Below are 12919 nucleotides of genomic sequence, written 5' to 3' on the forward strand. Positions count from 1 at the left end.
AATTCATTTTCGAGAAAATTGCCGAGGCAATTTTAGTTCTACTATTAAAACACATCTAAACAGTTAGTGGCGAGCCGGAGATCCAGAGAAGAATCAATAAATGCCGCGGCCGGTGGCTGCGGCCATCTTGTGTTTACAACAGGCGTAATCGGGCGTATTCGTTCCCAGTCTCTTTAGGGTTTTCGACGTCAGGGTTAACATTTAAAAGCGCTTTTCAGTCCAGCTACGTAATCTATCGTAAGCGGCACTCTCTCGAGGAAACAGGACGCGGTATGGCCTAGTGGTAAGGCGGCTGGACTTGTAATCCGGAGGTCCCGGATTCAAATCCTCCTCCCTTCCACTAAATGGATTTGTCTTCGCTGTCGGTTTTCCATGTTCCGTTGCACCTCTGTTTAAACTCTCAAAATATGGAGTACAAGTAATGCGTGCATATTTCGAGTAAATACCCCATATCAAAGATCTTAAAAATGAACGCATCTTGCCGAAAAGATAGAAAACGAATCAAAGCAGCTACTGAAAGGATCAAGTTACCATCCTGCCAAAAATTAAATCGTGTTAGATGTAAACTCTCAAAATAGAAATAGAAATTTCGAAGACCCGTAAATTTCCCATCGAAAAGAATGCAAAATTTGATGAAATCGCCAATTCATTGGGGCCCAAAGTCGTAAACATCTTCCAAGTTCAAGACAGAAATTGAAATTGGAAAAAAGGGACTAGTTTTCTAACCCGGAGCTCCGTGTTCAAGGGTCCTTGGACGCGTAGCAGAAAAGACTTCATCGCTCAAGAATGGTGACTATCAGCCGTGAAATAATTACATCATTGTTCACTTACTAGTGACGTCAGGGGGCGTGGTCACAGACGCGTGACCGACATAGAAACCAACAAACGGTAACGAGATATGAAGTTAACTCGATTAACGCTCTTAGTTCTAAAAATCTACACTTACAAAAATATTTTAAGTTTTTAATTTCCTTTTGCGTAAGCTGGCAGGTTTGGAAATGTTGAATAAATTTCGATATCAACTGCCATTAGAGACCTTTTATCACCAGGGCTCTTGATATCACTCACTTTCAAGATGAAGAAGAGACACTTACCCGGGAAATATTTATTGACTTTAGTTTCCTTTTTTATTTATCTTTTCGTCTCTGTCAATTTTTAACAAAAAAGTTTTTCCATCTATTCAGCTTTGTTGGCCAAACTGGAAGCAATTTTTAGCCGTTTTGAACTCGGTTTATCTTTAAGGCGATGTTTGTTTGTTTACGGGCCATTGATAGCCAAGTCTAGCGTTCCAGAACATGACACATTCACTGAGCGTGTTCACTTGATCACTTTGTTTAAGTGTTCAAGAATTTAACGTTAAGATCAACTAAACCTACTCAGCCATAGACGTTTTGAATATTTGATTTTCGTAAGTCTTCCCGGGGAGTCGATCGTACGATATCTCTGCCTTGTCACTCTAGTAATAAGGTGATAATGGCCGTTGTAGATTGAATGCTTACTGAAATGTCTGGATTCTCTGGCAAGCTTGCAGGAAAAAAGGTAGGTATTAGAATTCAAGCCTTCAATCAGACATTTTACACTGTTTTTAATCCAGCACGCAGAGCAGAAATCCTTCGCATTTCACGGTCGCTTCTTCGCTCAAATTCGGGAATTCTAACAACTGCTAGTTTATATCAGATTTAAGAGATGGTATATACACTTCCCTTACAAAACACACTCCATGATTGAACTCTAAATGTATTTTTAGCTGAGATTTGTCTAAGAAAAAGCAAAACATATACTTGTAAATATAAGCAGGTATTTCACGGCCGGTACCTAACTCCCAGTGGATATCAAGAATATGATATCACCAGGGGCCCACTCCAGGGTATTGTAAGCAAAATCCAAATCTTGACATGTTTTATTATTTGTTTTACTACTTACAACTCACAAAATATTTTGATTCACAGTTTTGCATTGTTTAGCTATACTGCTCCGCTGTGGGGGATTTGTTTTTTGTTTATCTCGGTGAGGGCAACTATCACGCAAGTCGTCTTTTCGTCTGCAATACTAAGTACAAGATCGGTTTCAATCTCAGAACTGTCTTTCTGTAGGGATAATGGTACGCTATATACTTCACTGAGACTGCCAAAGAAATTTGTCGCAAAACAGCGCTTCAGACTTAAAAGTACACAATTGAATTCAATTGAATTCAAGTGTATAGATTGTCGAAACGTTTGTATTTTTTGATTTGACACTGCTCTTTTAACTCACCCAATCCAAAACAATAAGGATATAAAAGAGTCAAATAAAAATTTCAGCGGGAATTACGTATATTTAAAGATAAAGCACGTAAAAAACACTCAAAAGTCGCTATCTTCATTCACTGCTGTTTTCGCGCCTTGCTGGTACCTGCGTCTTGGATCAGTTACGCTTGGATTTGTTTTTCATTGAAAATGAATTGTTCTTCACCTAAGCCACAAGTTTATTTGTTTTAAACAGATACACACAAGGAAATCAGCTGATGGAAAGTTCGCTTCGCTGAAGAACTTGTTCATTATAAGACCTCACACACACACATATATAAAAACAATGTGGTTTTTTACTTCCTTATAAGTCACGGAAAAAAACACAAACATACAAAACTGTGTTAACTTGTTTTCCAAACCCAATGTCTTTTCGTTTCAACGTGTGTATGGCAATTTCACTCAACCACGAGGTAGAACAAAACATTTATATCACGTGACAGCAATAGACCTTTAATATCGCGGTCTTTTTCCCGCGAACCGCGTCAATCATGCGGAAAAAATATAGACAAATGTATGGGAAATTAAAAACGTAACTGAACGCTTTCTAGCTCAGCTAAATCCTTCAAAGTCGGCAAATAAAAATTTTTGCCTAGTATCTTAACTTTACAATTCATAAGTTGTCCAGAGCTTAATTTTTGTAAAAGATATTTGCCGTCGGATTCCCATACAAACACTGTAATTTCTACCCACTTTGCCTACTCGTCAAAATGGCGTCGAAAACCGTGATAAGACCTATTGAATTACTTACCGGAAAGAGAATTGATATCAAACGGCATCAAAACAGTTTGGAAGTGCGCGGTCAATAGACCAATTTCGATATATCAAAATTCGAGCTTAGCACCAAAGTTTAGATGAATAAAACATAAAACGTAAGAGAGTCTTTTTTTAATCTCTACACCTGATGTGATTCCTCTTGTTCTATTCTTCTCCCCCTTTAAAACAAGTTAGAATTTTAATGTATCAAAATCGGCCTAATGTTTGTGTGCAACGACTTCCAGTAAATTTGACAGGCAGTTTATACCTATAGTTTGCTGATATAAACATAAGAGACTTGTTACTTGAATATATTTATTTTTAAGCAACGGATTTAATTTTTGTTTTTACTTCCTTTATTCTCATGAACGATCAGTATATTAATATGTCCAAAAGAAGGTACATTGAATAGAATTGATATTTCTACCCTGGGTTAAAATTGGTTTATTTTGTGCTTTCCGAGTAAAGCAATGGACGCTTGTAACGCATTTCAGATGAAAACGCTACACATTCGAACTACTCCTTACGGATGAGAAACCAAAATTTATACAAACTCAAATAGGGACACCTCCCTAATACGGGCATTTCAACGTTCTTATTAAAGAGTTTCAACTGAAGTCCTCTTTAGAGAATAAGTCTTACTAAGTGTGTGCAAAAGAAACCAGACGCTTTTCGAATGTATAGATCTTTGAGTTTGCCTATGCCTTGTATTACACTTCGAAATAGAAGTTTGCGGTTTTCTTATAGATTACTAGCTTTTTAGCTTGAAGGATTTTAAAGAGTAGCTAGGTAAACAATCACAGGGCTGATTGGTCCACCATTTGTTTCTGAACAAAAAAACGAAGGATATTATGATGTGAGCATCACAAACGTACACCACCACCCGGAGCTTGCGCATTACGACTGCAAAAAGATGGCGACTGGTATATTTACCCATAATTCCTAGCGCACGAAAACTTTAAAACGCTCATGGAAACAGAAATAAAAGTTCTAAAAACTTCAAACTTAGCACATGCAATGCTGTTAGTACAGCAACAAATTTTGGATAAAATATGGCTTTCCATGGTTCTATTTTTGGCTGCGTTAGGTTCGCAAGGCTTTATGGTAAATTGTACAGCCGCAATCTTTTTTTCTTACGGCGGTTTGTCGTAATTTTGCAACATGCAAGCTGATTTAATAATCGAATGCATCGAGGATTTAAAATTGTAGAACGAAAAAAATATTAACTTTAATGAAAGGCGAATAAGCCGTAGAGAGAAATTGAAGGAGTTACGAAAAGCATAACGGTTGAAGGCAATAAAAAATTAAAGACTAAATCAGTGTTGTGCAATGCTCAGAAATTCTCTCTATGCTTGTTTTATGGCTGGTACTTTGTCATAAGATTCTGAATATTTCATTGTCATTTTTAAGATTGGATCTCGTCGTTAAAAGGCAAAAATTGCCAAAATGAGTGTGTCCTGATCTCTTTTACCCTTTAAGTTAAACGTAAGATAGGGCGTAACTCGGTTATTCTTCTCTTTATTTAGGTCTTTACATCTTACAAACTCAAAGCAAGAAAATGGAATTGCAACCAATAATACTTACACGTTTGAAGCCGTGCTAAGTCTTGTAAGAGCATCCACAAGTGGTCTTCGTCGGAGGGGTACATTGTCAAGAATTTCCCAACCCTCCCGCCGCGTGGCCCAGAATGAGCGAGAGCGTCAAGGTCATTGTTCGTTGTCGACCATTGAATGAAAAAGAGCGGGAAATGAAGACACGGTTTGTCATAGAAACAAATTCTTCATTACATCAGTGTAGCATAAAAAGGCCTGGGGACGACCCCAGGCTATCCAAGACTTTTACTTTCGATGGAGTTTATGGGATTTCAAGCAGCACGGAGAAAATCTACTCTGAAATTGTTCGTCCGATTGTGAAAGGCGTTATTGAAGGTTACAATGGCACAGTATTTGCGTACGGTCAAACATCGTGTGGAAAGACGTTTACGATGGAAGGCATTAAAAGTCCTTCCGCTCAAAATGGCATCATTCCACGATGCTGCGAACATATCTTAAGCGCCATTCGCCATCGAAGCTTGGATCAACACTCGAAATATCTGCTGCGGGTTTCTTACCTTGAAATATACAACGAGGAAATCAGAGATCTGCTTGTGAAGGATTGCAGATACAAGCCTGAAATCAAAGAACACCCAGACAAAGGCATTTATGTCAAAGGTCTGTCTAGTATAACTGTAGATAGCTATGCGGATATGCAGGAGATTTTTGAGTCTGGAGGAAAAAATCGATCCGTTGGCGCGACTGCGCTCAATACAGACTCATCGCGATCACATTCGATCTTCACTGTTGATCTTGAGGCGTGCGTTCGCTCAAGCCCAGGCGAAAGTGAGGTTTACAGAACAGGAAAACTCAATTTGGTCGATCTCGCTGGAAGTGAACGTCAAAGCAAATCTGGCTGCACTGGCGAACGATTTAAAGAATCCACTAAGATCAATTTATCGTTATCTGTCCTCGGAAATGTCATTTCTGCTTTAGTTGATGGCAAATCGAAGCACATACCGTATCGGGACTCAAAACTCACGAGGCTATTGCAAGATTCCTTAGGAGGAAATTCCAAAACGTTAATGGTGGCTTGTATAAGTCCTGGGGAGAATAATTACGAAGAAACACTTAGCACGCTTAGATACGCAAAGCGTGCAAAAGACATCAAGAACAAACCAAAGGTCAACGAAGATCCAAAAGACACGATTATAAAGCGATATCATGATGAAATCCAGCAGCTGAAGAGAATTATCGCCAAGGAAATTCCAGTCCCGAGGCAGTTAGCTACTGAGCTCACAGGTATGTCCTTGGTAGTCTATCCTTTGATCTTTGATAAAACAAAAACACGACAACAAAAGAAAAGAAACTGCGTTAATAATTTTTTATTCAAATTCCCTGAAAATGTCATGTTCATTTGAGTAAACTCCAAAAATTTGCATTCAGTATTTCTGGGCAAGAGAGAGTAACCAAAATAGAACTAGTGTCTTTAATCCACATTTTTGTTCCACTAAAGGAGAAGTTCACTGCAGTGGCCTTTATTTTCTCTCGCCAATAAAACTTTATACAACGAAGTTATTTGCAAGTTTCAGCCTCTAAGGAGCTATAACCCTACGAAATCTTTCCCAAAACTCGACAACTGAACGCCATCTTGAGCTAATGTATGCGTGACGTCAAAGAGCTCAGCTTTTGGGAGAGAGAGAGGATTCAAACAAAAGCACACGAAAGTAGAGTATCCTCCAGACGAGCCCGGCGATGCGCAAGAGGGGCCCCTCCCACAAGCCGTTATCACTTTCAATCAACAAGGGTAAAAAAGATTAGATGTTTAAGAGGTGGAAGTAGTATTCTCTTTCTTCCTCCCGAACAGAAACATATGGAAAAGGACTACTAATGACTAAAACAAACAAGAAACAAAAAAGAAAAATAAAGCTTGGTTAGAGATAAAAACATATGGTCATACTGAATTAGACAGAGTTGAAAAGGGTTACAAAAACTGCATAAATGATTCAAAGCAAATTTATGCCAATTTTATTCAGAAAAATTGCCTTGTTAATTTGTATTCTCTCCTGGATTTAACGACGGAGAAGCTGCTCTCGGGCTAAAGTTTTTTTGGACTTATTAATTCCATGGCTTCACTTCGCTGCTGTTTGTACAAGTGATCCTTGCATTATTTTGATGACTGTTTTGCCTTTTTTATAGCAATAACTGAAGAAACCACCACCAGATCGTTAACTTACTGCCAGACACTAACACAAAGACGCGAAACGAATAAATCAAGTAATCTAAGTGTAAAAGAATATCAAACAAGACTCTGTGAAACACAAAGACTTCACATCAAAGCTTGTCAAGAGACAACGACTTTGAAAAGAGAGCTTGATGAACTTAAAACGCAGCTTCAAATTCAGCAGAGGAGAGCTGAATACAAAGCGAGGCAAAGCATGCTTGAGGAACATAAAAAAGCGTTAATGCTTTTGAGGGGTCGACGAATGGCGGACGGATGCAGCGCGTCCGAAGCTAATAACACTTCGAGAGCATCCAATGGGGAAATGCAATCTAGGTCACATGATTTACCGGAAGTTGCGTCACTTGGAGAATTTACACCAGGAGTGACGTCACAGGAAGTGACAGACTTGCTCGGTTACGCACATCCAGAGTTAGAAACTCCAGCGTTAGAAAACATGAGAACAGAAGTGGCGTCAGATACAGAAATGACGTCAGAAACGGAAATACACCCCACACCGGAAGTTCCTCTCATGATTTCTGTCGCAACTTCAACAGACGATCTGTACATGCTAGAAGCATGTGCAGAATCCCCGGATGTTGAATCCCCAGATGAGGAAGAGCCGAGAGGGGAATGGAATATTCGAGACAACATTTTATGTCGAGAAGACGCTGAAGGACGCTCGAGAAGCGTGTCACCGTACACAGCAGAAAAGAAGAGCTACGCTGACGTGGAGGCCTCCAAGAGCGAAGTCGTTTATCCAATGGACGAGGAGGTAAGGAATCTTTTCATTGAAGTATTTGACCTCTTCATACCATGCCAATACACTGGGGGTAGAGGGTGGGGTGAAGGGGAGTGAAAGGCGGCCTAGGACTAATGTTTTTAGGCAAGGTAATTTCAAGAAAAGGTCTTGCTTGTCTGAACTCTCACAGTGTCTCTTAAAGGGGCTATGTTACGCAATTTTAAGCAATTTCGGCACCGACGAACTGTTCATAGAAATATCACAATAACGGCTTAAAACTGTAGAAGAACTCAAAACGAACACAGAAAGGCCAAAAAGGGGCATGGATCGGCAAAATTCGAGAAGATTAAAACTGATTGCGGTCGGGTAAACTTGAAAAACGTCGGCCCGACATTCTTCAAGTTTATCTCAATTTGTTTGAAAGTGTCATTTACAAAGCTCGAAAATTATCCTTGTTTGTTATGTGGCCGTGATTTTGCCAATAAAAGAATTTTGCTCTGCCAATTTAATGTTAAAGCTCTTAATTAACGAAAATAAATAGAATCACCAAAAATACCGTGACCTAACCCCTTTAAAGTAATATATAGATAGCGCGGGAGCCCCCTTATGGAGCTACATCTAGTGAAAGCGGCCAGTCTAGTATGGCGGTATAGGGCGACACTAAAGCTGTAGAGACAGAGAGGAACCAGGAGGAGAAGGGAGAGAGAAAGAGAAAGAAAGAGAGAGGGGACAAGACAGGTACAAGAGAGAACGGTAAGCGAGAGCGCGGACAGAAACAAAGAAAGTAAGAGAGAAGAGCGAGCGGCCGCTCAGGACATGGCCCTACCAGGTCACACCAAGAAACGCCCGGGACAATGTGGGTCCCCCCGCCGTGGTGCGCTCGGAGGGCCTCCAGAGGGTGTTTCCTTTACCCCGCATCCCGCCCGCGCGAACCGCGACCCCTGTCGCGCCACCGTCGCCGCTACAGGCCGCCTATACGGCCTGCCACTCACGGGGGACTCGACGCCGGCGCCGGCGCGCGGGCCGCACAGCTCCCGAAGTGCCCGCGGGGGCCGCGGCCCGCTCCGCTAAAAATAAGTAAACTGATCTGTTAACTCACGACGGCTCTCTTATACGTCAGCAGGAGCACTTCGAAATGTTTCCTTTTAAATACCGAAAAAACATGGGTTTATAAATTTTATCAATTAGACAAGCACTTGAGAAATGCTATATTTTAAAATGGCGGCTCAAGCAACAAGAAAGTCCCTTTTTAAATTCGGAAGACCCAAGACCGCTGGCAATACGTAAAAGTTTCGCCGTTACCGTAAATCCTCCATTAAGCCAACCTTGAGCAAGAAATTTACTTATTTACCGTATTTTCTCAATAAAACGCCCCCGGCGTTTATTTCAAACTTGGCTTGGTGAACCCGGCGTTTATTTGAAGCCGGCGTTTAATCGGGGCCCGGCGTTTATTAACGGACTGTAACTTTCTGCCAATTTTTCAGATTGATTTATTGTTGCCGATCTTCGAGACCAAGGGGCAGTTTGTCAAGGCGGGACGATTTTTCTCTTCGTTCTGCCCCGAAAAACTGTGTCTGGGTATCCAAAGGTGATTATGTCCCAAAGGTTCATTATTACGGATTGAATAGTTTATGTTGCAATCAAGATTTGTGACAAACAGACTATATTTACTTGTTAGCTTGACCTCAAATAAACGCCGGGACCTCGAACAAACGCCCCCGGCGTTTATTTAAAAACTAGCAATTTTGACCCGGCGTTTATACGAGGCCGGCGTTTAATCGAGAAAATACGGTACTTCTTTTCTATCCTTCTTCCTTCTTCCTTCCGTATTTTTCTAATTATAGACAAGTCCACCCTCTCTCCAATTAGACCCCCTCCCCCCTTCCAGGATAAGCGTCATAAATACTATTTTCAGTTGTGTTCGTTGAACATTTTTAACGTTGGATAGTGCCAAACGTTAAACATAAAATTAGCAGTGGAAAATGGTGTAAAACTACACAAATAAAATCGTTTGTTATCCTTTTATTATCTTTCAGGGCCCCGTTAGCATAGGATTGTGTTGTCTTTGTCCTGAGATTTCCTTCTTTGGTGAAAGGTTCCAATTTTATCAGCACAGACGACTTGAGGAGTTTTTACGAAAGAAGCAAAAATTATCTTAAGAAACAGACTTTCATCCTTTTTTATAGCAACATTTTAACTTAAATAATAAAACAGTTTAACAAGGTTGTAGTGTTGTACAGTTGTTGTTTGCTAATTCACTTAAAGAATTGACTTCGAAAAGTGAAAAAAAAACTTGGAGCGGAAGATCTTTGTTATCCAACGCAGGCAAAGAATGTACTTTTCGTATTGAAAAACGCTTTCTCGTTGGAGAGCCGATTAATTGGCTCATTCGAACAAGTCAATTTACGCGCGCGCTACGATTTGTCGGCCCGACTTACTTTGCTCTATTCATTAATTTGCAAGTAAAGATGATTATACAAATCAGGCCAAGTTTTATCGGTATACTCAAGGCCTGTTTACACGGTACGATTTGATACGAAAATGATTTCGCAGTTAAAAATCTGTTGCAGTGAAACAGATTTTAGAAATCAGGCCGGTTTTCATCTTTGCAATTCAAATAAAGCAAACTGAAAATCGATCCGACGAGTCGCAGCGTGCACGTGTGAATTTGCTCGGGACAAATCGGGCCGATAACTCCTAGCGTTTACAGTAGCCTTAAGGCGAGGGTTCACGCGAAAGCCGTTTTTTTCCACCGTTTAATATGGGTTTAATGCGAATATCTCATTAGCGTTTCAAGCAATCCAAAAACTCTCTGCTCATTTCACATATCTATGTTTTGCGGTGTTTTGTGAATTATTTTGGTGATTTAGAGGATTTTCGGGAGGAGATAGTTTTTCTCAAAGAAGTAGTAAAATTTGGAGAAATAAGAAATATTGAAAATTTAGTGTGATTTTAAAATTAGAATTTGAAGTTAAAAATTAGTACATGGACACTTAAACAGTCCCCTCACAACCTGGAGTGCTCTTGCGTGGGGGTCAACTGTCTGATGTTGTTTCAAATACAATTTTTTCTCCTTTCTTTTCTTTAAATCTCCTAAAATTTCACTCAAATTCACATGTACCCCTGCCTTAACCCTCCTGGGGGCAGAAAAATAAAAGACCCTGAGAGCGAGACAACGTTTAGTTCGATGTACGCAAAATTTAAAGAGTAATTACTTCTTAATAAATCACATCATCATTCAAACTCTCTGAAATCTTGAAACGTCTGACAGCAGCGTGCCTCGACACAACAGTCACGCATATTAACAAAAGATGTGTCAATTGAGGGCTTGTGGAGGTCTTGCTATTCCATGCTGTCTTATTGTCTTATCTTCATACCACCAACAAAAATAGTCTTTACTCTAATGTTATGAGGATGTTTGAATATTATAATTTGCCTGATTTTGACCCTACTCTCTTAACTGATGCTAAGATTAAACACTATGTAAGTCTTATGCAACAAAAGTATATTTCACACTGGACACACTATTCAAAACTCTAAGAAATTAGAATTCTATAATACTTTTAAGGAAGAATATACGCCTTCCTGCTATTTGGATCTTACAAGAAAACTAAATAACAGGAAAGAATTAGTAAAACTTAGAATAGGTAATCATAAATTATTGATCGAGACTGGCAGATATGATCAAATCCATAGGGATAATAGACTCTGCCCTACGTGTGAATCAAACCAAATTGAAGACGAATTTCATTTACTTTTCCAGTTTTAGAGACGAATTTTACAAAAAAATAGAGAATCAAATACCAAACATAACACAATTACCTCCTATGCAAGCCACCAAAAAATTAATGAACTCTGATAATTATTATTTAAATACTCAACTCATGAAGTTCATTGTGAGATGCTTTATATCTTTACGAAATAATCTTCTATCGAATGAAAGTAATGTTTCACATACATAACTTATTTTTTCATTTCTATTACATGATTATTATTGTTATAAGTTTCGCTTTAGTTTAGTTGTACGCTTTTGCAATACCGTATTTACTTATAGTAATGTCTACCACCAAAATGACATCAAAGGTTTGTCACCCAAATAAAGCTTGTTATTGTTACTGGCAGATAATGACTGCTAGTGAAACATTCGCTCAAGTCTCAAGCCAAAACAAAATGCGAGGAGAGGGGCTATTTATATTTAACAATTAGACTACGAGCCCGAGTTTCTATGAGCGAATAGTCAACGAGGCGCAGCCGAGTTGACTATCGCTCATAGAAAACGAGGGCATAGCTAATTTTAGTAGAAACTCTAAAGGATGCGGTCCAAAACCACAGTTTTGTGCACTTTGAAGACAAAAATCAAGAAAATTTACCGCTTAAAGAGGTACGCGCGCGCGACTGTTTTCTATCGGCGAATAGAAAACAGTGGGAGAACCAATCAGATTCGCGGATTCCAAAGAACACACGTGAGTTTCTACTAATTGCATTTAGAAAGTTTGCGACTGGCATTTCGGTTGGTTGGGTTTTTCCTGTTTGTCGGGTTAAAACCCTTTTTCGGATGATTTGGTTTTTAAGTGTTGTTGACTGACTTTTTCAAGCGAAACAGATGGAACCGGCCGTGCTTTATCTGGTAGATTTAACCGTTTCATCCAAATAGTTGTCGTTGAAAAAGTTGAATTAACAGCAGGACCAACAGAAAGTGGCTTTTCCCAAAGAAATACGAAATAAAAACAGAATTGACTAGGCCATTAAAAAACGACCCCCAAAGAGCTGCTATGACGTCAGAAGACAGATGTGATATTGGTTCATATAAACAAAACTTTAAACTTGCAACGTTAGCATTCAAAAACCTAAACAATTTCAATGGCGTATGGTGTCAGGGAAGAAGTCTTCACTCCAAAAGAAACACCAGATGATCCTTTTGATGTCATTTTGGTGGTAGAAGATGGCAAAGAGTTCAAGGCCCACAGAAAAGTTCTGGCAGAAGCAAGTCTTCTCTTTGATAACATGCTTAACTGCAATATGAAAGAAAATTGTGAAGGAATTGTAAGGTTTGGATTGCTAACCGACTCTGGTTTGAGAGATGTATTGGAGTTTATTTACACGGGCAGTGTTCCCATCTTGTCTGAAGACCACGCCAAAGAACTGATCGCGATGGGTGATTACCTGTTTATTCACAATTTAAATTTCCTCGCAGGGAGAATTTTGGCAAATAAGTTGAATGTTTTAAATTGCATTTCAACCTACTATTTCGCAGAAAGACATCAATGCAGAGAACTCTTTTCCGACGCCCGAAAATTCATCCTTGCTAATTTCACCACCGTTGCAAGTACCGAAGAGTTTTTGAACTTGTCGATCAAGGAAGTTAAAATGTGGATTTCGAGTG

At 39.4% G+C, this 12919-nt stretch overlaps 1 protein-coding gene across 1 annotated transcript; it reads left to right on the forward strand.

Annotated features, from left to right (window-relative positions):
• Positions 1 to 1401: 1401 nt before the first annotated feature.
• On the forward strand, positions 1402 to 9753 carry LOC144650744 (kinesin-like protein KIF17). Its single transcript, XM_078510493.1, has 4 exons — positions 1402 to 1539; positions 4568 to 5875; positions 6773 to 7569; positions 9573 to 9753. Exons 2-4 carry the CDS (start codon positions 4729 to 4731, stop codon positions 9693 to 9695), a joined length of 2067 nt encoding a protein of 688 aa, XP_078366619.1. The 5' UTR covers positions 1402 to 1539; positions 4568 to 4728; the 3' UTR covers positions 9696 to 9753.
• Positions 9754 to 12919: the final 3166 nt, after the last annotated feature.

The sequence above is a fragment of the Oculina patagonica genome, chromosome 4 (genome assembly GCF_052425735.1).
Source record: "Oculina patagonica isolate OP01 chromosome 4, crgOcupat, whole genome shotgun sequence".
Classification (NCBI taxonomy): domain Eukaryota; kingdom Metazoa; phylum Cnidaria; class Anthozoa; order Scleractinia; family Oculinidae; genus Oculina; species Oculina patagonica.

Coding starts and splice junctions, on each gene's coding strand:
- LOC144650744 (XM_078510493.1), top strand. CDS start 4,729: ATGAGCGAGAGCGTCAAGGTCATTGTTCGTTGTCGACCATTGAATGAA. Junction 5,876..6,772: donor GTTAGCTACTGAGCTCACAG/GTATGTCCTTGG, acceptor CCTTTTTTATAG/CAATAACTGAAGAAACCACC. Junction 7,570..9,572: donor TTTATCCAATGGACGAGGAG/GTAAGGAATCTT, acceptor ATTATCTTTCAG/GGCCCCGTTAGCATAGGATT.